A 26,305-nucleotide genomic window follows, 5' to 3' on the forward strand; every position below is an offset into this window, starting at 1 on the left:
CACTATTTTACATGTTTAAAGTGAAATAAGTGTATATAAAAATACTTGTATGTGCATGAATATGTTAAGAAGTATATTTGATTGTTCGTTTTACTTTTTAAAATTTATTTCTAGAGTAAAACTGTTAATTTTCATTCGTTACCTCAAGGCAACACTGCAGTTAGCCCAGTTTTTTTTCAGGCAATATAATACATTAGCATATGTGTGTAGAGATGTGTTTGACTATGATCATACAAATGCACACAATGTTTTTTACTTTACAATCTACTGATAATTACAGGACATGGACGTTAAAGCCTTTTATGGAAGGAAACCAAGGGAATGTGCAGAAAGTGTAGAAAGTGAGCTTTCAGGGAGTGACAGTGAAGTAGAGGAGTGGATCCCTCAAGAGGTCAGAGGTCAGCTGATAAAGTAATTGTGTGTGTGTGTGTGTGTGTGTGTGTGTGTGTGTGCACCCGTGCACCCGTGCATGCACATCTTCCTGTTGCATTTCTTTCTTTCTAATACTTTTTTCTTTTCGATGCATGGTGCCAGGGTGCAGTGGTACACCAAAAGCAATGTGCCGCAAAAGCAATGTGCACCTCAGCTTCACCCCGACCCCAACTGCTTCCTGAGGTTCAACACTGAATGCACAAGACACCCTGAGAGATCCCTGATCAAGTGTTGGATGTATTTTGGTGTTTTATTGTTCTGTGAAATTGTTTATTTGTTGTTTGTTTATTTGTTCATTCTTGTCGTACTAATAAAACTTATTATAGAATAACTTGGTGTTTGACTACACTTGTTGCACAGTGTTGCGTTGAAGCAACAAACCAATATCTGTTTGGGGGGGTCAGATTTTATGATTGATATATTATTACGGATCCTAAAGCTTCCCCAAAATAGGGTGGAATTTTTTTTCCCCCCCCCCCCCAAAAAAAGTCATGCAGTAGAGGGTTAAAACGTTATATTTTTTGATATTTTTGTGAAAGTCTTTGATCTTTACTGCTCTGTGGTGAAAGGCTGATCAGGTATTACCATGTGTGCCTGACCAGTGGGGTGACGTAGGATTTTCAAATTGATACTATAGGTGCATCTACTAAAAATCTTGGACAAGTTTTAATATCTGTGAAACTTACCTCAAAGTCAGGGTCAGAGGTCAAGTTTTCTGAAAATCTTTTCAGATTATTGAATTCAGTAATCTGAATCTCAGAATCTCAGATCGTGATAATCTCTATTCAGGGCTGAAGTGCAGCCCTTCACAGCAGTCTAAGGTTTTCATGTGGCCTTTGCGAAAACTTAATTGTTCAACCCTTAGAAAGTGATTGCAAATGGGTCAGTGACCCCAGCTATACTTCAGAAGTTGTGGCAGAAAGGTTTAATAACTACAAAGTGTCCTGGTGTTGCTGTGACAAATCAATGAACCCAAGTCCAGTTCAAAATTTGTGGTTAGACCTGACCAATGCAAATGAGGGAAGAACTCACAGTAATTTATTGTTTGGAGCTTGTGGCATTCTACCTGAAATATTTGACCCTGGTGGTATAAATGTTATGATGCCTTCAGCTTCAACTGAAAAGCTAAGGAAATAAGTAATCGAAGTATTACATTCTGAGTTTTTAAAATGCCTAAGATCTAGCTTACTGGAGACATAATGCAGTTTGCTGTTTTTTAGTTCTTCAGAAACCCGGTATGATAAAACAAAGATTTCTGTTACAAGCTAGAATTTATTTGTTTGACCTGTTTTATTTCTCTCTCAGGGTCCAATCAGCTGTGATCAAGGTGTTCAAGGGGGGAGCTCTGCAGACTAATGAGCTCTACACACTTAACGAGAGCATCAGGTGACACTTTACTTTTTCTTTTCAAATTAGCCTTGCTGAATCAGAACAGAACAAAATGCAGAGACAGAAGAAGTGGAAAGAGTCGGCAGAAACAATAAGTGAAGAACTAATTTAACTTTAAATGAACTTAAAGAAGAAACTGGTTTGGACTGTGTGAGTGAGATAAAAAGGAACATGGTAGCTGCCAGTCTTCCTCACTGCTCAAGTCTTCTGTGTCTTTGTAGGTGGCTCCTTAAAACTGAGATGGGTTCCTTCATCACAGAGTACTTCCAGGTATTTTCTCTTCCTCTTTTACCTTTTATTACTCCTGAGTAAAGTAACAGAGTTCATGTCAGCAGGAGTCTCTAAGTCAGAAGCATCTGAAGGTCTGTTTGTTTTCCGTGGGCAGGGGAAACATTTACTGTTGCCGATGTTGGGCGCTGTCCTTACTTTGTCTTATCATTAGTCTTGTAGTACTGGTACTGGATTTTTGAGCATTTTACCAATACTCAATTCAATTCACTGCCACCACAACAACACCCATTTTAAAGAACTTAATATATTAAGGTAAAGAGGACTACAAATTTGGAGAGATAACACTATCAAAAGTGAATCCTACATGGTGACTGCCAGTAGGAAGACCTCCAGCAGAACCAGGCTCAGTAAGAGATAGTGACGGGATGAGGGCTCAAGAGTTGAGTGTTCGTCTTGTAATTGGAAGGTTGCCGGTTCGAGCCCCAGCTCGGACAGTCTTGGTCGTTGTGTACTTGGGCAAGACACTTCACCTACCGCCTACTGGTGATGGCCAGAGGGGCCGATGGCGTGATATGGCAGCCTCGCCTCTGTCAGTCTGCCCCAGCTGCCCCCAGCTACAACTGTAGCTTGCCTTCACCAGTGTATGAATGTGAGAGTGAATGAATAGTGGAATTGTAAAGCGCTTCGAGGGGTCCCGAAAAGCGCTGTATAAATGCAATCCATTATTATTATTATTATTATAAGGAATTTAATAACGTACAATAGTGGCATGTAGGTGGAGTGGTGAAAAGAGAGGAGCAGCGTAGAAGTTCTCAATGCATCATGTAAAGTTGCTACAATTTTATAGATTTTTGCTGATATGTTGATCACCGAAATTATTTTTAAAGTTAGTCAAATTTGTTATTTTATGGGAAATAACCTTTAAATTGTTATGGATTGTGAGCCACAGGAACTACTGTATCACTGCCATTGTAGTTTTTGTGAGACTTGTAGTATTTTAGTTCTGTCTCGCTTGTATTACTGATCTTAAAATTGGAAAGGCATTTATTATGAAATTGCAGGCTGTTTTTGACAACACATCCCCTTTGTGTTCGGATGTGTTTGTGTCCTTTTTAATTTTTCTTTCTTTTCTTTCTGGTTTTTTTTTTTTTTAAATGATCTGCATGTTATGTCAGCACTGAGTTTCTGGTCTTCTTTGTGCTGAAATGTCTTTCCTCTTCACATCCTGAAGCAGCTTAGCTTTCATTCTGTCATGACATTCAGATTAAATTTTTTGCGGTTATTCTGAAGGACTTCAGTAAAAAAAAATGTAATATTTAAATATCCAGTGTTATTATCAACAGTACAGTTCTGCTTTATATATGCACCAAACAGCCACAGCATTATAATCATATTATAATACATATTATACAAATAAAGTGAAAAATACTGAACATTACAAATCACTATAATGTTCTGTTAGGAAAACCTTGCAATCAAGCATTCATGTGGATAATATTGGACATGTACTAAGTCCTTCTAAAAGCCAATATGTTTACAGAGCTGCTTGAAAAGCCTCTGGGCACTGATTTAGGTATTTATTCACCTCATCATGCTTTATTTAAAAAGCACTTTGCTCTCAGACTGCAGGCTTATTCGTGGTTCCTAGTTCATTGTTCAAGTTGTTCAAGTAGAATGGGAGACAGGCCCTTCGTTACGGAACCAGCTTCCAGTTTGGATTTGGAGAGACAGACACACTCTCTGCTTTTAAGATTGGACTTAAAACTTTCATTTTTTTAAGGAGGCTTTTAGTTAGGGCTGGAGATATCGAGATTAGACTCGGCAACCAGTGGCAATACAATATTTCCACAGTCTGGAACTGAACTCTATTCTCCCAAACAAGAATGCTCGCCTCAAAAGAGTGGGATTTATCAGAGATTACCTTCAGAACTTGGGAGTAAAGCATGGAATAATTAGCCTGCTTGTAGTCTTGACTTCAACCCCGTCAAGCACCTGTGGGACTTCGGTGTGCTCTTGTACAGATTCACTAACTTGTGACAAATGCTGGTTGAAGAATGAAATGCCATCCCCCAGTAGTATGTGATCCACATGAGGAGCAGAGGTGAAGGACTGCAGTGGCTGTGGATGCTTCTTCCACATGCTTTTGAAGCCTGTTTGTTTGAATCAAATGTGGCTCCATTGTTAGAAGTCGGAGGTGACTCTACCGACAAGGCGCAGGAACTTTCACTTGAGCCAGATGAAACTATGGTGTCATTTGATATAGTCTCTCTCTTCACTTGCATACCTACAACAGAGGCAGTGGAGACTGTTAGAAAACCCCGATCAGATTTGCACACTGTTAGATCCTAAAAACAAATGAATCCAAATTTGGTTAATGAATCCAGCCGTAATTTCCTTTTCTTTTTTTCTTGTTTTTGCTCAGAATAAGAACATTTCCATACAAATATTTGTAAATGAATCTCATTATTTGTTTGTTTTTTAATGTCTTTGTAGTACATTGAGTTACCTAATGTTAGTCACTGCACAAGAGAACCAATGATTGAATCTCTTAATATTAATTGATATGACTGCTTCAGTCATTTAGCTTTAATCAATTTGCTCTGAACTCAAGATCAAGAAACAATTTTCACCTTTAGATCTCTCTCAATGGCTCAGATACTTTATGAATTACTTTCACTAACACCAGAATTCAATTCATAACACTGAAATTCTTAGAAAACCTCAATTTAAAAATTGTGTCACTAGGAACAATCCATGGTACTAGAACTGCAGTCCCTGATCAGTGTCAGCCGTTGCCAAAAGAGCCAAGCAAACCAAACAAAAAAGCGCTGTGAGTGCTCCAAGTCTGGTTGCCCCGCGCAACTGAGAAACCACAGGGCTCCTGGTTCCTGTGACGAGCGAAAAGAGCTGCGAAACTAAAGAGCAATCTCTGCTGTCTCATTATCTGAAAGGAAATGTGTGCTGTGTAAATGTGTTCACTGTTACAGTGATGATAGTTTCCTGTGCTACTTACTAACACAATAAATAAGGAAGAACAGCAATGCTTTTTATACTCTGCCTTTAAAATATTTGACCCATGTGTTAAAACACCTGTATGCATGCTATAATAACAATAATACCTTGTTGGTCACTGCTTCAGTAGTGATATTTTTACATAAATACAAGCTAGAGTGGCTGTGGCCCAAGAGGTAGAGCAGGTCATCGACTAGCTGGAAGGTCAGTGATAAGATATTGAACCCTGAGTTGCCTGTGATGCATCCATGTGAGTGTTATTATAGTGATATCAGGTTGAAAGTGCTTAGGTTAGAAAAAAGTACTCTTATAAATGAACCTCATAGTATTAAAATGCTTTGCGTGCTCAAATTGAGTAGAAAAGTACCAACCACAATATTTATAATATGATTAGTTCTTTTGTAATGTATGAATGGATTTTTGTTTGGGTATTAGTGCGTTAATTTAGCAGGTTAGGACACTGACAGTGATTTTCAGACAGCGCTGAACACAGGATCACACAGTATTTGGACTGGTTAACTTTCAGTCTGAATCTTTGGGAATCTCTTTATAATCCTGTCTTCTGTTCTAATCTGACATGTGGTAAGATTAAATGTGTGATTATTTTCTTTTTTATGTTGTCCCAATTTGAAATGGCAGTTGCATGAAATGTGGCGTGAAATTTAAAGACATCAGCTTGTAGATGATGACCTACTTATTGGCTTGATTGTCCTGGATACACAGTTCAAATCTTTGTCTGTCTGTGTTGATGTTTTAGAATCAGCTGCTGAGTCGAGGTCTATCTGGAGTCCTGGAACAGATCCTTCTTCAAAACAGTGACACTGGTTAGTAGGGTGTTAATATAAAGAAGCTGGAATCTCTTATGTTTAGTTCGCCCTATGTTTACTATCAGCTCAGAACAATGTAGAAGAGAACAGGCCTGGATCAGCACTGTCTCATATTGCCCATAAAATAGAAAATGAATACATTCTTGTAACTGTAGGATTTAAAATGACAGAAGGGAAATTTGATTAGGTGGTGTGGTATTTAAGCCACTGAGAATTCTGCATGAAGTCATTTGCAAATAAGTAAGGTTTATTTACATAGTGCTTTTCAAGAACAAAATTCAAAAACTGTTTTACAGAAATAGGGATACAATATGTCTGTGAAAGTTCTCAGTCCTCCAGGCTACCTCGCCAAGGGATTAATAAAGTTCTGTTCTAACTCTTTAAAAAGCAAGGATGGGGGTACGGAGCTCAAGTACACAAAGCTCTGGTACACTTGGGTTGTGCAGCAGAACAATGATCTAAAGCACACCAGCAACCTCTGAATGACTCAAAAAAATAAATAAAGGTTTTGACTTGGCCTAATTACATTTTAGACTAAAGCTAAGATGCCTTTACATGAGCTTACACAGGCCGTTCTCTCAAAAATGAGCAGCCTGTTTAAAGTCTGGCTGAATTTAAACAATTCAGGAAAGAAGAGTGGGCCAATTCCTCCGAAAGACTAGAATTTCTTATGTTGCTATGTATGCGTCTCTATCCAGTTAATCCCACCAAGAAATGTTGAAGTTTATAGCACTCTAACATTATATTATGTTTTCAATCAGCTGGGGAAAATATCTGAATCTGCTCTTAATTGTCATTCCATTAAGACTGAACAGAGTAAGTTAGTGGAATTTGGATTAAAGGGAACTGTATTGATATTTTTGCACTCCCACTGTAGAAGTTATTGAATTCTATTATGTTGGTTTTTTTAGCTGGTTTAGTAAATTGTGACTATTGTGTGTAAAAACTGGTTGAAAGGATTGAACTAATAATTGTTTCTCTAATAATTTTGACTGATTTAAAATGTGAAAAAATAAAAATGTGTTAGACTGTGACACTGATGGCACCCCACATTTTCCAAAGGTTGCTGTAGTGGCCGTGTCTGATATTTTCTGATGGACCATGGAATCACTGCATATATGATTGTTGCCACTATGTTGCAGCCAAATAAAGGATATTGATCTGTTATAAAGTAACAGGTTTCAGCAGAACATCATGCTTGTGTCTATCTTCTGTTAACCTGTTTGTTTATACAGACAGAAAAACAGTACGAGTAAGTCCTCAGATGGTGGGAAAAGCTCAGCATATCACTGTAATATTGGTTGTATTTCTAACTCGTGTCCCCACAGATGACAACCAGCTTAATGTCCTTGCCTGTATGTGGGACCAGTTCTTCACAGAGACCCTCCCTACACTGCAGGCCATCTTCTACCCTGTCCAGGTAAAGTGTTCATCGTCCACATTACAAAAATGTGTAGTTCAGTTCTTCCCGAACTTTAATAATACGGCATTCAATTAAACCAAGACTTCTGGAGCCTTTTTATATTATGTTACTTATGTTATGTTACTTTAAATCTGCCAATCCAGAAAAATGATTGTCTGCAAAACTCACTGTATAATGTTGTGATCTGTGGTGACAGTAGAAAGCAGGTGAAAGAGAGAGATGAGGTATGCACTTTAAAGAAGAGGAATAAAATCTAGTAGAAGAAAGACGGGTACAATCTGTGTGAATTGGAGTTAGGGAGGTGTAATGTTTAAGATGCATGAAGTACAGGTAGTGAAGGCAGATGGGGATAACCATTTGAAGGAACAGTGTAAAAGAGAGAAGTCAAGAAGAGGTTGCAGGCAGGTGAAGTGGGCAATTTGTGACAAAAGGGAAGCGGCGAGGAAGGATGGTAGTGAGACCAACTATTATAGAGTTTAAAGATGGTTAGTCTTACAAAAAACATGGGGAGGAGCTAGATGAGTCAGGAGTGGCAGATCATGCTCAGTGTTTGTAGACAAAATAAGAGAGGCAAGGATGAGATTGTGTGAACATGTAGAGATAAGGGCTTGTGGATAAATTAAGCAAAGGATATTGAAGAAGGAGCAGCTAAGGGTATTGAGACAGGAAGAAAAAATGAAGACCAAAGGGGAAATTCATTAATGTAGGGACTGAGGACATGCAGAGGGTTGGTGTGACTGGAGATGTAGGCCCCTAAAAGGAGAGGCTGAAAGAAGACATTCGTATAGTACCAGTTAACAACAAGATGCCATATAATGTACGATATAGACTCAAAAAATGTTAGAGAGAGAGAGAGAAGCCTGATGATCAGATGAGTAATCACTGAGATATGGAAGAAGAAAAGGAACTCCCATTTAACAGCAGAACCAGGCTCAGGGCGCAGGGGTGAACAAATGAAAACTGTGATGTTCATAAAAGTAAATCTTTTTCTTTTCTTGCTACATTTTTGAATTTGTGAGATTACCACAATGGTATCAGAACAGTCAGAAGTTTTTTCTGTTATTTTCACAGCTCAATTGTCCAAAAAATGTTTTGGAAAAAAAAATATTGTTTGTCCAAAGAATGTTTTGGACACACAATATTGTGTCCAAAACAGCTGTGTCATGGGCTTAGTCTGTGTCTGTGCGTGGTTTTAGAAGATCTAAAGTTACAGATTTAAAGCCTTACATCACCTGGGGTCATTTGAGTGCAGAGGTTATTAGATTAACCCTCTGATCTGAGGACTGAAGTAAAGTGCTTCTGAGCGATATTTTTCATTCTTTTTGGTTGTATTTTTTCACATTATCTAGATTTGAAATCATATTGGGATGAAAAGCCCACATGAGGTCACCGTAATGTAAATTATGAAATTTTAATGGGAAGACTCGGCTGAAAGTGAAAGTAGGGCGCAGGTAGCAGTGATTATGGTTAAGGCAAGTGTCCAGCAAATTAACCAATACTGAAATGTTGTCTTTAATAATAGTCTGTGTTTATGTATTTTTAAATATGACTTTGTGCATTCCAGGGTCAGGAGCTGACTGTGAGACAGATGGCTCTCTTGGCCTTCAGAGACCTGGTGCTGTTAAAACTTCACCTGGAGGACACTCTGGGAAATGCAACCTCTATTCCTCCATCAGTCACACAGATGCTACTGGTGTTACAGGTAAACACACAGTCACACACAATCACTCGCTCTATTTAAGTTAATTACAAGTCAGTTACAGCCTTTATTTCTTAATTAGCACGATATTTCTTCATGGCCAACATCACTGTAACCCAGAAACCCAGAAAATACAATCAGATACATATGAAACAGTTTGTCCATGTTAGCTTAATCATATTATTTGGAAATGCAGCTAAAACTGAGCTTGCATCAAATGTTAATGTCCCAAAAGATAAAGAAAAGCTATGAGCATAACATAAGAATGCAGTTAGGTCAGAGGTGTGGCCATTATTAAACAGAAAGTACCTGTGAGTCCATAAAAGTTTTCATTTTGGGTTTATTGCTAACATATTTGACTCTTATGTGAGCTACGTACTGGTGTTGTTGTTGGTGAAATTAAAGATAAAAATGCAAAAATAAAAGAACAGGCTATTTAAAAGTACTAATCATCACTAATACCCCTAGATCTAAACAGTTTTAACACGAAGACCTTCAATAGGTTTTTGATTTTAGGAAACAGATATTACTTATCAATACACTAGTTGATACCATTCTCTATATTTTATATAAAATAAAGATATAACAGACGTTATAATTCTGACACATTACGGGGCCAAAATAATCGTACTTCTGCCATCGATATTACTACAATACTAAATTGTTTTTCATTGTCATGACAGTTTACACTAAATTCAGACTTAGTGTAAACTTAGGCTAGCTACATGGTAGTTGTTGCTGTTGTGATGATTTGTTACCAAGCATTCAGGACCTAAATCAACCCAAATCAACTTGACTCCACTGTAATAAATGGTGGGGAATTTTTTCACAATAATTAAGCAATTTAAGAATGTGGTTGTACGTTTGATCTGACAGAACTATGCCTGCTGCTTGTCTACATTTAAAGAAATAGTGTGGGACCAGGAGGTTGCCCTGAAGATGCTGATATAAAGCATTGACTGCTTGCTAAAGTAAACATATTGTGCTGTGAAGAATATTATAGTTGAATTTAGTTGAATTTTTCATTAGTTGTAAAATGAGCCCAGTCTTTTGAACATTCTGACCTGTCGGCTTTGACCGCAAAAAAACAAAATATTAACGCACAGCGATGTCAAATGTAATCCCTTTAAATTGGCACATTTTATTGGGGGTTAGTTAGAAATTAGAAAGTATCAGATATATTAGATTGCATTAATACTGCATGAATTCCAGTAGCAGTACAGTTTGCCTAGATGCTTCTCATTACTACTGACCACTCTGGTCCTGGTATCCATCCTTACTTAGTATTTTGAAGTGATGTCTTCAGTTTTTAAAATATCATACAGAGGCCCAAAGGTACTCACTTAACATCAAAAATTGTATGAACGTCTTTGTCTTTTTCTGCCAGGGTATCCATGAGTCGGGTGTTCCAAGTTCGGAGTATCACCGTTTGGAGAGTCTCGTGGAAATTGTTGTGTCTCCATATATCTGCAATGTCCTGCACAATAGAAACAGCCACCAATTAGGTCAGTCCACTGATCACTGATACTGCTTTTACATTACATTGATTTGTTACAGTTAAAGTTACAAGTTACAGATTTTAAGGCTTACATCACCTTGGGTCACCTAAGCGCAGAGGTTATTGGTTTAACCTTCTGAATTGAGGACTAACGTAAAGTGCTTTTGAGCTATATTTTTCACTCATTGTGGTTCTACTTTTTTCCACATTATCTGGATATGACATTGTATTAAAGATAAAATACCAGAAGGTTAGTTGTACTCCCAGCACAGTTTCGAGAGCATGGAGGAAATTTCAGGAGACGGGTAGTAACTCTGGATAGGGCCGTAGAAGGTCCTTAACCCATCAACAGGACTGGTATCTGCTCCTTTGTGCAAGGAGGAACAGGCTGAGCACTGCCAGAACCGAACAAAATAACCTGGCTTCAGGTTTCATGACAGCGTGGCCTCTAATGGGCCCTGTGCTCACTGCCTGGAACAATGGATCCTGGTTTTCATTTATCATAAAATACCAGAATTGGCAGGTTGATGGCAGAAATCTTGTGCTTTTCACAGATGTCAAGGGTTCCAGAGAACCATGGAAAGTGTTATGCTGCATGTAACATTGTTCAGCACAACCAATTTGGTGGTGGGTTAGTGATGGTCTGGCGAAGGATGCATATACTTCTACAGGCTCTACAGGTTATAACACCCTGACTGCCATTAGGTATCAGAATGAAATCCATAGATCCATTGTCAGATGCTACACTGGTGTGATGGTCCCGGGGTTCCTCTTGGTGCACAACATTGCCAGGCCTCATGTGGTTAGAGTATGTAGGCAGTTCCTGGAAGATGAAGAAAATTGATAACATGACTAGTCCACTTGCTCGCCTGGCTTAAAGCCAACAGAACACCTCTGGGACATAATGTTTCAGTTCATCTAGTGCTGCTAGGTTGCACCTCAGACTGTCCAGGTGCTCAGTGATGCCCTGGTCCAGATCTGAGATGAAACTCCCCAGGATGGCATCTGTCTATTGTTAGACAAGCACACGGGGGCCATGCAAACTTCTGAGTACCATTCTGAGTTGTTGTAAAGACATTTCAGCATAATGGACTAGTCTGCTGCATCAATCTTTCACTTTGAGTTTTTGGGTTGTCTTTGAATTTACCCTTCTGTCACTTGATCATTTTCATTTCCATCAAAAAATGTAGCTTATCTGTGTTCCTAACACATTAACCAGTCCATACCAGTACTGATAGTGATTGCATGACTTTTTAAAATCTTTTATCGTCCTTTTAACTTTTCAATAGCTAACCAATGATTTCTGATTTCAGGTTGCTCAAACATAAAAAAGGTGCATTGTTTTACATTGACCTCTGCATCCATCTGCAGTTGATTTTCAATACAAATCTAATGGTATAGATGTCTTTACTATGACAGATGGATTACATTAAGAAAGTAATGTTTATGTTTTTAAGAAATAATTAGTAAGTTTGCAACAAAAGTGCCTGCTGAACTTAGTCAGCTTGTTTCAGAGGTCAAAGGCAATGTGCTGTTTAAATCCTCTCAGAGGTTGGCCGCTTAATCTGCTCCTGCTGCATTGTAGTTTCATTCCAGCAATAACCAGTTACTTCACGTTTCAAAACATAATGTGCTCCTGTTGGAGGAGACTCTGAAAAAGTTTTACACACATACACAATCTCTGCACGACTGAATAAAGATTATTGGATCAAATAGCTGGGTTTAATTTCAGGATGGATCAGATCACAAATCTTGCTGTCTGCTACTGAACAGTTAGATCAGTGCTCGTCTTTCCTACAGCATTCTGACAGGAACACGTTAGTTACAATAAAGTGACGAACTGTAAATAAATAACCAAAGATATTTTCTATGAGTCATAATTCTTCACAGAATTATTAAAAACAGTCATTAAAGTGAACATATTCTGCTTTTCCTTCATTTCTGTCAGATATGTATGGAAAAATGGACAAATATTAAAACCTATCAAAACAACCTTACACCTCTGAACAGCTTTCTATTCAGGAAAGGATCTCATGGTGCCTTTCTACTTGCACCCTGTACATGTCTGCCATCTTGTGGTCACAGTTGGCTATTGTTTCTTGAGGGCAGTTTAAGTTGACTATAACCACTAGGGTTCTGGGCTGCACCACTAGAGTCTGACCCAGAGGTTATAGCCATGTTTTGCACTGGCTGTGATCGGTGTTGATCATTTCTGTCATTTCATTGACGATTTGTGTCCTGTTAACAACAGCTCTGTCCCACTTCCCATTTAGGGGCTGCATCCATTGCAGGATAAATTGGGACGCAGCTAAAGGCTGGAATTTGTCAAGCTAAAAGGCCAGCATCCTCTTCTGGTTGTTTGCAGTATGTTTTCACTATGTGGAACACTAACAAGAAGCAAGTATGCTAGACCAGCTGCCCCCCGCTGTTCACTGATCTGAAATCAGTAAAGTCTGAATGTCATTGTACACATGTGCAGACATGTTTGGAAACATAGCAGTAGCAAGTGAACAGGAAGTTTACATCATGATTGTCACCACTGGGGGTTTCTCTGTATTGTTGTAGGCATTGGAGCTTCAGCAAACCATGGTGAGAACAATTATCTATAAATGAAGAAAACTTGGATCAGTGGTGAACCTTCCCAAGAGCAGCAAGCTTGCCAAAATTACTCTAAGAGCACATTGACAACTGGAGTCACAAGAGAACCTAGAATGACATCTAAAGAATTTCAGGGCTCATTGCAGGACCAAGACTTTGGGGAAAATATTCTTTGGACTGAGGAGACAAATATAGGGTTAGATATAAAGGGCTGACAAAACTAACGTAGCAATTCAAAAAAATAACATCATAGCAACAGTTAAACATGGTGGTAGTGTGTCGGTCTGGGGCAGCTTTCCTGTTTCAGGACATTGAGGACTTGCTGTAATCGAAGGAGCCATGAATTTGAGTCTGAAACAAAAGCACACTTGGGTTATACAGCACGGCAGTGAGCTGAAAAACACCATTAAGTCCACAAACAAAATGAAGGTTTTTAGTGGTGTAATCACAGTTTAGACTTAGACTGAGACCTTTTTGCGTACGGCACAACTAATTTTGAGTCGTTACCTGGTGATTTTTCAGAAAAACAGTATTTACTTAAGTACACTGTACTTTTCTGGGCATGGCCTGGTATTATGGGGTGACTTAACCCTGCATCCATGTGTTAGTGTTATTTATATTTTGCTAAACAGTTTGAAGCTGCAGTTATTAAAGTTAAATGAAAGAATCTGAATTAACTGCTGTTTGGTGACACCTGAATGATATGCTGTTGGAGTAAAACATTTTTCCAACACGCTTTTAATCCGAGTCACAGTAAAAGCTGTATTTTGACAATGTTGTAACGGTTTTTAATATGTAACATAGCTGATAGTTGAAAAAAAGGTTTTGATGGAAATCAGCATTATGTTTTGTAACTTAAGGTTCATGTAAGAAGAAGAAGTCTGATCTAATCTGAATGTGCAATCCACTTACAGAAAAAAGACTCTGGAAGTAACGACATGAAACAAAAATGACTTGTCGATTGAAATCAGTTTTCTGTTTTTATTTCTCCTCAACCAGAGCCCTGTCATCTACGTTCATCTGAAGCACTGCTAGGTGACCAGTCCCAGCCTGAGATTATGATCACACAGCATCATAGCTCCTTAGACTCCTCATCTCTTTCTCCACTGGTAGAACAAGAAGGAGAGGCATATCTGGAGAAAGTTGGCGGTGTGCGGCGCCACACAGTGGCTAATGCACACTCTGATGTCCATCTGCTGTCAGTTTCAAACAAGATGCATGCTGGGATGGAGAACAGCAGAGGGGAAGAGGAACAGGGAGTTGTTGGGTTTTTGGTGGGGGCCAAGCCTATGAGTCCCATGAATTTCTGCCGCCAATTGGTCATGGGAGATTCTCCAAATTGCTCAGAAGACATTGGATATGTGAGACAGAACAAGATGAAAAACTTCAGGGTGACGAATGAAACTAACTGCAGAAAGAAACTCGCAGGACATTATTAAGATTGAAGAAAAAGCAAGAAACTGTGTAGGAATCACGAGGAAACGTCCGTACCAAGCTTGTTCATCTAGGATGGAAAGGTCTGCTCAGGGTCTTAACTGCAATGAATGTTTTAGCATCAGCTAAGAGCTGCTGTCAAGTTCCTCACTACTTATGAGGTTCTTTGTATGTCTCCTAATATCAGGAGGTTCTCTTTTAAGACTGTTATTAAATAGCAAAATTGATTAATAAAACAAATTCATGTGCTTTACAGTACAATACCTGTCCAGACATTGGACACTTCTCAAACATTTTGAAAGAGTAGATTTGTTTTTATCTGTATTATTCTTTACTTTTCAAAAATAAAAATAATAAATGACACATTGATATGTTTATAGTTAATACAAAAATTTAGTCTGACGTCACCATTTTTATCTTCATCAGTTTGTCACTTGGTTGGAGAGGTGTTTAGTTAGCCAGCCAGCCTTGTCATTGTTAACTATTAAAATTACATACAAATTTGGTACCATTCAGCAACTCTGCTAAGAAACACAAAACTAAATAAAGAGCCCGTCAACTAGAATACAATGAATCTGGAAAGTATTCAAAGTGCTTAATTTGTTCCACATTTTAACATGTTTCAGCCTCATTCAAAAAGAAACTAAATTAAAGTGTAGTTTCTCCCATTATTACTCTCAGAACCTCTCAAGTTCAGGGTTGATGGGACGCGTCAGTGCCAGCCATTTTCAGTTATTTCCAGTGATTTTCAATTCAGTTTTAATTTTATTTCTATTGAGCCATTAAACAATAGTCACCTCAAAATGCTTTATGTTGTTAAGTAAAGACCCTATAATAATGGAGAGAAGCGCCAACAATCCAACGACCCCCTTTCAGTGACCACTTGGCAACAGTGGGAAGGGTAAGCTTCCTTTTAACAGGATGAATCCTCTGTCAGAACCGGACTCGCTGAGAGGCAGCCATCTACTGGGACTAATGGGAGGAAGACAGGATAAAAGACACATTTGTTTAATCATTTATTATTAGCTAACGATTAAATGCCGAGTGAGTAAAAAAGTTAAGTGAAGAAATAATCAGTGCATCATGGGAAGCCCCCAGCAGCAAAGACATTTGCAGCATAACTAAGGGTGGATTCATTGTCACCAGATCCAGCCCTAACTATATGCTTTATATGTCCCCCAAATCCAAACTGGGAGCTGGTTCCACAGAAGAGGGGCCTGAAAGCTGAAGGCTCGGACTCCCCTTCTACTTTCAAATACCCTAGGAACCGCAGACCAGCAGTCTGAAAAGCAAAGTGCTCTTTTGGGGAATACGGTACTACAAGGCTTTTAAACATAATATGGGGGCTGATTATTGAAAATGGTATGTAATGAGAAGGGTTTTAATTTCAAATCTGGATTTAACAGAGAGCCAGTGGGGATTAGCCTGTATGGGAGAAAAATGCCCTTTCTAATCCCTCTCAGTATCCTTGCTGTTTGGATCAACTGAGGGTTTTTTAATTAGTTTTTAGGACAGCTTGATAATAATCTGAAAAAATGTATGTTATGCCTTCGAAAGGTACTGCCTAGGGGAAGCGTGTATAATGTAAACAGAATTGTTCCTAATACGGAACCCTGCAGAACTCCGTAATTAACTCCATTTACAAGAACAAATTTGAGTCTGTTAGATGGATATGATTAAAACACTGCAGTGTAATGCCTTTTATTTCTATGCCATGCTGTAATCTCTGTAACAAAATATTGTGGTCAACATTACCGAACACTGAACTGAGATCTCACAGGACAAGTACCGAGATGAGATCACTGTCAGAGGCCATAAGGACATTATTTTAACCTTCACTAACACTGTTTCTGTACTGTGATGTGATCTGAAATTTAACTGAAACTCTTGAAAATAAACCATTACTCTGCAGATAATGAGCTGTTTCATAACTACTCTGTCAACATTGTTTTTAAAGATAAAAGAAAGGTTGAAGATTTGCCAATGATTAGCTAACAAATCTGGGTCAAGTGATGGCTTTTTAAGAAATGCTTTTTACTTCAACCTTAAAGGCCTGTAGTTCACAGCCAATTAATAACGATAGGTGAAAATATCAATTAATGGTAGAACTTCTTTGAGCAGTCTTGAAGGATGCTCAATTGGGTTCAAGTCTGGGCTCCGGCTGGGCCACTCAAGAACATTTAAGGACAAAGGAATTGTCCTAAAACCACTCTTTCTTTTTTTTTTCTTTTTTTTATACTGGCCATGTGCTTAGGGTCATTGTCCTGTTGGAAGAAAAAGCTTTTTGCCTTCAGGTGCCTTTTGGTAAACTCCAGGTGGGCTGTCATGTGCCTTTTACTGAGAAGTGGCTTCCATTTGGCCACTCTACAATACAGACCTTTGGGTGGAGTGCTGTAGAAATTATCATCCTTCTGCAAGTTTCTCTCTCCATAGAGGAAAAGTGGAACTCTGTTAGTGACCATTGGGTCCTTGGTCATCTCGAGAACCAGTTCTTGTAGAGAACTTGTGGGCCACATCAGCACAAAGACTGAGCTATTTGCCTACACTAACAAGATATATGTTCGGAGGTTTAAAGAGGAGACTTTAAAACCTAAGAACACTGACCATTTTAAGGATGGTGGTGGTAGTAACATAATCCTCTGGAGCTAGCTAGCAACAGTGGTACTGATACAATGTATGCAGTGAATGGGTTGAAACTTAAGAATTTGGAATACCCCCAAATTCTTAAGTTTCAACCCAAATCAAATCACAAGCTGCAGTCTTATGAGCCTTCTGATCCACCATTATATCTGAATGTTTAGCCAGCTGCTTATCTGTCTGGAATTTGAAGACCCACAGGACCTTAACCGTGTAGTTTTCAACTACCTTTGGTGGCGTCTGCCATTGGAAACTGGAGACTTCTAGTCCATATGCAGCACAGATGTTTTTGTACACTATTCCAGCAACTTCGTTGTGTCTCTCAGTGTACACTGTCCCATCTTACATCCTCCTAGTATGTGTTTGATAGTCTGTGGGGCACCTTTGCAACGTGGTTCCTGTTAGCTGTATTAGACTAATTGGTAAATTGAGTGGTTCTTAGATAGCTTTTCGACTCGAAGTGAGCACTCAAACACTTTACACAACTTGCCTCATTCACACAAACGCTTTTTTCTATGCTCTTTCTATATAATTGCTTCCATCTAACATTAACTCACATTCATGCTGCGATGGATGCACCAGAGAGCAACTTGTGATTAGTATCTTGCCCAAAGACATTTGGCATTCAGACTGGAGCGAACAGAATTGGCATTTTCCCTATTACTTAAAGACATTTTATCTGCTGTACATCGTTTTGTTTTTTTAGACCTTGCTATTTCTTTTGTCCTGAACTTATCTGGTTTGCCCAACAGTGCCAAGATTTCAGCTAAAAGTGCTATGGGAATCACCTTGTTGGTGCAAAAATACAATTTTGGTATGTTTTATGTTTTATAGAGCTAGTGAAAGAAATGGGAATAAATTGAGTGCTTCTGCAAAAGCTACTGTCTTCAATTTAAAACTGCTTGATAAAAAAGACGTGGAAATTGCTTCAACTTGTGGCAGATCCAATTAAAATTTATTTTTATTGATTGAACAGTTAGAATGAAAGACATATTTCATTCTAATCCATTAGGTAAACAACATTCAGATATGTTCTAAATCACCAAATTAATACACAGATATATAGGACATGAAACCTGTGACAATTTCAGCTGGTTAAATCATTTGCAACTAAAGTTTTTTCACTGTTGACTGGAAGTAGACACATATTATCATGGTTCCACCCACTACTGGGACCTCTATACAAAGTAAAGAGCAGACGTATGGCAATAAATTTTATCTTGAAAACTGTGAGGACTAAATCTGATGGGTTATATCAAGTTCCAGGTATACAAGTTTACCAACAGGACGAGACAGGACGTGAGACCGTATGTCTCAATTTACCTTCATTACTGGAGAAATTCTTAAAGCACTAACTCAACATGGATGGAAATAGTTCCAGCATATTTCATCTTGACTTTTGTACTGGGGCAAAGTGGGGACACAGGCAGTTGTTAGACACAGATGATAGTCCAAACACATCAGCATCACACTGTAAAAATCAAAGCACTGTCTCTGAGCTTTCAGTGATCACTTCCCAGCAACTACTGACAGTTGGTCTCTGATGCGTCCAAGTCCATCCAGTATAGTGTCCAGAGACTCCCTACTCAGCTCCACAGTCACAGAGGAAACAGACTCACTGTCTGCTGATGAACATGGATCCACCATCTGAAAAATAAGAAGTGCATGACATTTTTCACAAGATTAGATAAAGATTTCACTTTCAACGCAGCAATCTGCAGCATGGGTAACAAATGCTTTGTTACTGTACTGAATTTTCAGGTGTCTGTCCTTGAGTATTTAATTTTCTGACAACTTTTTACATTTATTCCCTACATTTTTAAAACAAATATCTGTACTTTCTTCTCCTTACATTTTCAAAACAGACTTGTTACTTTAGGTTCATTTATAGTGTTTATACTTGGGGGGATTAAAGTGGGCTGGAAGGAGTGCAGGTATGTTGTGGTTGTAGTACTTCTGCATGTAGCTAGCGCTACAGAAGAGGAGAACGCATGAAGGGAGTGATGTTTTTTTAAATGAGTGGTTATTTCAAAAATTCAACGTTGCTATCAGCTCTGCAAACATTAGCAAACACAAACTGTTTGTGTGCAATTTGTCGCACAGTGTGTTGCTCCAGGTGCTGTATTTCACAGGGAGAGAAAAGAAGGAGAGCTAATGTCACTCAAGTGTTTGTGTACATGGTCACATTATGTACACTTAGAAAGTCTACTGAAGCTCATGCTATAAATAATTGTGAGTTGTGATTATTTCCTTTTGCTGAGCCACTACACAGATCTTAGGGTTCCCCCACCTGCTAAATCCGACTGTAACCCCTGACTGTACTCATTTTACTGTTTAGGTGTGGAGACAAAGTCACCCTGCAGGCAACAGAAAATAGTTTTGGTTTTTTTTACATTCTCTTCTACATAACAGATTGAATCTTTTATGAGAATTTAGATTGGAAAAATATTTGCACTCTCGTGTACTGATATTGTTTATATTCATTTAGCACAAGGTTCAGTTACCTTTGTACAAAAATGGTTAGTAGAATTGTTCTTCAAGGAGCTACTCTTTTTAACTTCAAGTACATTTCAGAGCCTGTGTTTTTTCACTTTGACTTGAGTAAAAAAGCTGAATCAGTACTTCAACTTTTACTGGAGTATTTTTAACACTAGTATCTGTACTTCTACTTTAGTACAGAAAGTCTGTACTTTTGCCGCCTCTGTTTACTCTGCCTCCAAACACAAATGAGTCAATGCACCATGTTGTTTGGATGTTTGTGAATGTCGAGAATTATATGAATATACCCACTCTGACCATACCTTCAGTATGAAACGTGAATAGTATCACTGTTTACTCAACAATTATTTAGGAATGAGTGTGTTTGTTAAACTGTGTTAAAATCTCAGTTATACTAAAGCTAAAACACTGGAATATCCCGTTGATTGATTGATGTAAGATACTTTATTTCAATCCTTATATAATGCCTCATATAATATAGTAGTATTGCATTGTATGTTATAACACATCGGATATATGATTATATGATACATGAATATGTGCGCATGATGTGCACTTTATTGTTATGTCCAAAATTTTTTCTTTGCACATCGTGGGAGACTGATGGCTCCTGGATCTGATGCAAGAGAGATAAATAACTGGCTGGTATCTGGGCTGATGGTGGTTGATGTGTCAATGGTATATGTCACTCAGACCAGCTGCAGGGTGATGCAGGGTCAGATCTGCAGGTCAGAGTGATCTCTTGAGAGTAGTAAATGACATCACCACTGGAACATAATGGATTTTTCAAACACTGCCTGAGTAGACCAAGAAGCAGAAATTTACAGAAGAAGTGACCTTGGTGGACCTTTTTTGCTAAATAACAGAGCGACCTGTCTTGGATTGTTAATCCCAGATAGTCGCAGATAATTAATATTTGGTCACTTTTTCCAGGAAAAAATAAATAAACATTATTGGGTCCACTAGAATAAAACAGAATAGCTTTTTAATGTCATTGTACATGTACAACGAAATTATAGGTGCTCTGCACCAACTGTGCATGAAAAGTGCTCAGAAGTAGTGCAAAGGACTTGGTCTGACTAGAGTTCGTGTGTGAGTGATGAGGGTTACTCGGACCATGGCTCAGGTAGCTAAGTGGCTGGGCAGGGATGGGATATGGGGGGAAAATGTAAATGAACGTTCGTGACACTACTTTCATAACTTTTGTAGCTGATAATGCTTTAGCTCATATTTATGCAAAACAAATATTCTGAAGCAGGTGGTCTCACACTGACCTTGAGTTGAACCAGGCAGGTTGGCACCGACATCCGACTGACTGAGTCTGAGCTGGTCACCATGTCAACTCTCCAATCCAAGTCCTTCAGCTGAGGGAGAGAGACTGGGTGCATCCATGCATACGCACACGCACACACACACACGCGCACACACACGCGCACGCACACGCACACACACACACACACACACCTCAATGATTTCAGGGGACATTACATTGAGATATAATAATCTCCTACAGACACAGTCTTTTAACACAGGCGGTTGAAATGGCAAGATAAACTCCCAGTCAAATCTTCTTGAGGTATTATGGTAAAAACTGCAAAATATATGGACAGATGTTGACATCATCCCCATTGTTTTCCACATATAATGGTGGTCCAGCTAAATTGCTTTTACAAAGCAACATAAATTACATTATTGCAATGAACAAGGCAAAAACATGTCTGATTTTGTTGGGTTGGCTGTTACAGGCGGAGGTACAATATATGTCTCATATAATTCAGCTTTTGCCATCATGGTATGGTTTATAGAAGGAGAGACATACATTACATGCATACAAACACACGTAAACACACACATATGTGCATAGCTATAAACGCCGAGTCTACTCACTCTGATTACTGAGGGCTTCTGTCCTCCATGTTGCACTGCAAAACAGCAGAGACATCAGACATAATTACAGCTTATGGTTACATCATCAGCAAAGAGTAAGATGGGGAAAACAGAAAGAAAGAACATTTCTCATCCTGTTAAACACATTTAATACCTTTATCTCCCTCTCGAGCCCACATTACTTTCTTCATCTATAACATTTTTTTCTCTAATCAACATTTTTATTTAGGTTTTTGAAGGGAATAACAAAAACAGTTTACTGCTAATTTAAAAGAAATGAATAGCGTGCAGCATTCAAGGTTTTTCTGGGACTGACCTGTTCTCTAACAGAATCTTGGTGATCAGGTTTTTCAGACTGGAATGGAAGGACTCGGGGAAGATAGCGAGGATCTGCTCTGGAGAGCTGAGGTTGTAGAAAAGGACGTAATGGGAGAGTGCATGGAGGGACTGGACCAGCTAAAGGACAGAAAATAACTCAGATTCACATTGGAAATACATGTTTTACAGCTATTTAAAGTCCTCGATCAAAGCCAGCAATAGTTAACTATTTTGATGCTCACTGAACTTTAAGTAATTTTCAAAGTAAGAATGTCAAGATTTTAATGATTCCGTGTTCTCAAATTTGAGGATCAAGAAAATTAACCCAGTTAGGAAATATCAAAAACTGTAGTTCCTCTACTGGCCACCCAAAGCCAGCTCTACAAGTGAACCACCTGTCAAATCCAGCAAAACAGCTCCAGACCGTCACACTTCCTCCTTCATGTTGGACAGTTGATGCCACACACTGTGGAACCATCCTTTCGTCTACTCTACGGCGTACAAAGATCCTGCGTGATGAACCAAAGATTTCAGATTTTGATTCATCAGTCCGTAATACCTTCTTCAAGACTTCAGTAGTCCAATGATGGTGTTTCATGGCCCAGGAAAGCCTCTTTTTCTTATTCCGATGTCTTAGCAATGCCTTTATTGCTGCAACTCGCCTGGTTCAGTTGTGGCTTTGGGTCTGCCAGCCCTCTTCCTATCAGAGTTTGCCCCAGTTTCTGAGTTACTTTTGATGGTGAAGGAAACTGGACTCCCGACACTTTGACTTTCTTTGCAATTTCTCTGTAGGAAAGACCTGCATTTATAAGTGTTATGATGGTCTGTCTCCCTTTCATTGTTAATTGCCTTCTTCTTGCCATTTTTGTAGCAACACACTACTTTCTGCAGTACTTTACTGTTCAACTGATGCTCACGAGGGTATGGTACCACAGTTTGTTCCAATACTGGTTTTATGCAGACAGAGGGGGCTTTGTAAGTAATCCAGAAAAGTTGGAACACCTGTAGGAATTAGTAGCACCAGCTTTCAAGACTTGATAAACCTTCATAGCTGCAGAACAGCTTTACATTGTTGACCCATTTTGTGTTCGTTGAAAAAAGCCTTTTTGTATAATTCTGAAATGTAGATTATTTTTCAGTTTTGATATGGAGGTTTTTTTGTTTTGTTTGTTTTTTAGTGTTGACACATGTCATAATAATAAAACTAGTGAGTGCATGTAGAACAGTCAACAGTTGCGAATTGGTAGGAAAAAAATTATATTAATCGATTTCAACCAAGTCCTCAAGTTAAACTACAACGACTAAACTTAGTGGAACTTTCTTTATATCCCCCAAAACACAGTCAAGTGCTTGCAGCATGGGTCAGTAAACTACTGTATGTCCACACACACTGCAAGGACCAACACACACTGATGTTTTTGTGTTACCTGTGCAGCCTGGCCTTCCGAAATGCCGAGTGTTGCTGCAGTGCTCTCAGTTAGCCGCTGACTCAGACCTCTTTGACTCTGCACACAAACCTCTCTCACTGCATCTTTAGAAGGAGCCTCCAGAGAAAAAACAATCCACTCTCAGTGACTTAAAACTAACGTGTGTAACAATTTCTCAGATCTGAACATGGAGTCGGTACGTGAAGCCCTAAGATGTCCTCAAATCTGCTAATGCGGTTCAATTTACTGTCACTGGAGGTTTTTAAGGTCAGTTCCACTTCACTGACGTTTGTATATAAAATTGCAGTATTTAGATAAAAATCGTGTCTTTATGTCTACAGAATGAGAAATACAAAGAGCTAGCAGACTAACAGACTCTCTGAAAGCTGACTGTTTTACAAAATGTTAATGTTTGACATACCTTCAGAAGAAGCTGTAAGTTGGTGAAATCTTCGTTGCATACAGTGGCAGCCATGTTGACATGTGACTGTGACAAGTCACGTGAGAGAAGAATGCCGCATGGGAAATGAAGTGCAAACAAAATGACATCGGCAGCATCTACCAACATAAATCTTTATTAAATGAAACAAACTATAATTTGATTTTTTAAAATAATCAAAATATGAATTGTGTAATTCTTAACAAACAGTATTGCCAAATATGTATGCCACATATACGAATCCCTGAAATGTTCACTTGAAATTGTCAGAAAAATGAAGACACGAACTATTCATTTATCTTGCCAGATTTTCTCTGTTATTACAAATAACAAACACAAAATAAATGTGCAAATCTTCCCTTGTTCAACTGTGTCTCTTTGTATAAATGTCTATCCTTTTGTTGTATGTCGGAGTTAAACATACATTGTCAGATCGGCTTAGCACAAACTGACAGCTATATCTGTTAGACAGCCATTAGCCGTGAGACCAGCAGTCACCCTAACCGTATATCACTAAATAGAAAACTTTGCTTAAGTAAAAAGAAAGATAATTTACTTACCGTTTGTCGTCTGTGAACTGACGGCTCCTATTGACATAGTGGAATTATTCTAAAACGCGCATGCGCGCACATGCGACTCAACGCAATGTATGCAACTGATTTGTGGGCTGCGACGACGGAACACTGGCATTAGATATTAAACATACTCAGTTTCAAATGGTATAAACCAAATAAACATTGAAGCAATATTGAACCTCTTACTCTTATGGTCTCAATCACACAGTATAATTCAATCAATTAGAAATCCCAGTTAGCTCACTTAACAGCAAAAATCAGTCTTTCACTAGAGGTTTTCAGACCGGTGAATATTCAATATGTCAATCAAGCAAAGGTTTATAAGTTTAGGACACTAAATAAACTATAAAACTAATCAAATGAACCGCATTTTAAACCCTTAATCATTCCTTTTCTATGATTAACCTTTTTAACATTGGTTTTAGCACAGTATCAACAAAAATATCAACTTACAACACGTGGTCCAAGGATTCAGGGGTCCAGCATTCAAAATAAATATCCACAATCATATTATTGGTACAATACAAAGCTTTAAAAATTAATAAAAATTAATTCATAACACAGTTCATTACATGTTCATTACTCCTGCCTTTTTACTGGTGGCAAACTACACAAAAACAAGTAACCATGTCCATAAAAGGCCTTGTGCATTTAGCTTACAGAGGTAGTTTTTTGTGTGATTTCACAGTGTGCTAACCTGATTCAGTAAAAGGACTAGATGTTATAGTCCCTGAAATTGCATTGCTTTAAATGGAGAGAATCTTGAGGGATGGCTGTTATGAGGAAAGGCAGCCCAGAAACTTTTACCCAACCTAATCTGCCATTTTTGGGGGATTAGAGATCTGATTAGATATTAAGATTTGGAACACATTGTCACTGGTGGACCTTAAATTCATCGGGTGGGGTGGGTCCTTTCCAAACCACAGCTGTGGATTTATTTGGGAAGGTAGCACATCGTATGTCGCTCGGATTACGAAACAGTCTATTAGACTCCATCCTCCAGATTTCATTCCATGAGAGCTTCTCCCAATTCATCCAGTGACCCTGCCTTGCCAGCACTACGGCTTTGGACATGTCTGGCTGTTTACTACTGTCGACGCACCTCCTCCACCACCATTTTTCGACGTTCGGTTACAGATGCCTGTTGCCACCGAGGTGTAACTGCTCCAAGACCAAATCCTCCTCTACCCTGTTGGACGGGACCCACCACATCACGATGCCGAAGAGCAGATTTGGCCTGTAGCACAGATGTGGCTGGGGTCCACTTCCTCCCCGTTGCTTGGGTGGGAGCAGTCCCTCTCACTATGGGGTCTTGGGAGTCCGTGAGTGACATCTTAAGCCTCACTTTTGCACATTTAAACTCCTCCACCAGACATGGGATAGGCAATGACAGTATCCCGTCGCTATAGAGTCCAACGCTGCTGAATCATTTGGGAAGTCCGAGCCACTTCTTAACGTAGGAGCTCACTAGCCTCTCTAGTCGATTGGGATGATTGAGTGAGACCTCATACATGGTCAACGGCCACTGTAGTCTGGGTAATAACCCAAACTGGAAGCACCAGCGCTTCAGTTTCCCTGGGAGTGCAGTGTTGTTAATCCGCTTGAGGTCATTAGCCAAGTTCTGCCTTGGTTGTTCTAGTTGTCACGTATCATTGAGTTCTGCATTGTAGCACCGTCCCAGGCTCTTTATGGGCTTCTCTAAAAGTGTGCTAACCTGAAATACACATCATAATACACTATCAGAGGCACAAAGACACACATCACTCATTTCTCTTTCCAGATTTTCTGAGGTGAGGGCAAAGCCCAGGTGCAACGCTTTCATGCAGCGCTAACAAAACCTTATTGTTATATTAATGGAGAGGGTGATGTGAGGAAAATGAGTGGGGAAGACTTTAAAAGTGGGACTCAGCGTTTGGGGGAACCCAAAAATCACATGGAGCGACTCAGTGTGGGGAAAATAATCACAACTCACAATAATTT

The 26,305-nt window shown here is 38.9% G+C and overlaps 2 protein-coding genes across 7 annotated transcripts in view; one reads left to right on the plus strand and one right to left on the minus strand.

Moving 5' to 3' along the window:
* LOC101466640 (proline-rich protein 5-like) overlaps positions 1–16,459 on the plus strand; it is a 40,982-nt gene extending 24,523 nt beyond the window's left edge. For all 4 annotated transcript variants that reach the window (XM_004556220.6, XM_004556221.5, XM_076886174.1 and 1 more), the window contains 7 exons: positions 1,738–1,818; positions 2,043–2,091; positions 5,822–5,888; positions 7,220–7,311; positions 8,879–9,016; positions 10,401–10,518; positions 14,109–16,459. In XM_004556220.6, the coding sequence (XP_004556277.1) occupies positions 1,738–1,818; positions 2,043–2,091; positions 5,822–5,888; positions 7,220–7,311; positions 8,879–9,016; positions 10,401–10,518; positions 14,109–14,548 (985 nt within the window). In that variant the 3' untranslated portion in view covers positions 14,549–16,459. The remainder of the gene's footprint in view (positions 1–1,737; positions 1,819–2,042; positions 2,092–5,821; positions 5,889–7,219; positions 7,312–8,878; positions 9,017–10,400; positions 10,519–14,108) is intronic.
* Positions 16,460–18,107: 1,648 nt separating this feature from the next.
* commd9 (COMM domain containing 9) lies at positions 18,108–24,370 on the minus strand. Of its 3 annotated transcripts, none has more exons than XM_076886175.1 (7): positions 24,311–24,370; positions 23,733–23,869; positions 23,312–23,428; positions 21,883–22,022; positions 21,567–21,601; positions 20,954–21,057; positions 18,108–18,827 (listed from the first exon to the last, which is right to left on the minus strand). In XM_076886175.1, the coding sequence occupies exons 1-7, from the start codon at positions 24,345–24,347 to the stop codon at positions 18,690–18,692; spliced, it is 708 nt and encodes a 235-aa protein (XP_076742290.1). In that variant the 5' UTR covers positions 24,348–24,370; the 3' UTR covers positions 18,108–18,689. The 3 variants fall into 3 exon arrangements, with proteins under 3 accessions (XP_076742290.1, XP_004556275.1, XP_004556276.2); XM_004556218.2 differs by having other exon boundaries at positions 23,733–23,798; positions 24,311–24,329; XM_004556219.6 differs by lacking the exon at positions 23,312–23,428.
* Between the last annotated feature and the right edge of the window lie 1,935 nt (positions 24,371–26,305).

Source organism: Maylandia zebra, linkage group LG7 (assembly GCF_041146795.1).
Source record: "Maylandia zebra isolate NMK-2024a linkage group LG7, Mzebra_GT3a, whole genome shotgun sequence".
NCBI lineage: Eukaryota > Metazoa > Chordata > Actinopteri > Cichliformes > Cichlidae > Maylandia > Maylandia zebra.

Coding starts and splice junctions, on each gene's coding strand:
- commd9 (XM_076886175.1), bottom strand. CDS start 24,347: ATGTCAATAGGAGCCGTCAGTTCACAGACGACAAACG. Junction 23,429..23,732: donor ACTTACAGCTTCTTCTGAAG/GTATGTCAAACA, acceptor TTTTCTCTGGAG/GCTCCTTCTAAAGATGCAGT. Junction 21,058..21,566: donor AGAAGCCCTCAGTAATCAGA/GTGAGTAGACTC, acceptor GGATGCACCCAG/TCTCTCTCCCTCAGCTGAAG.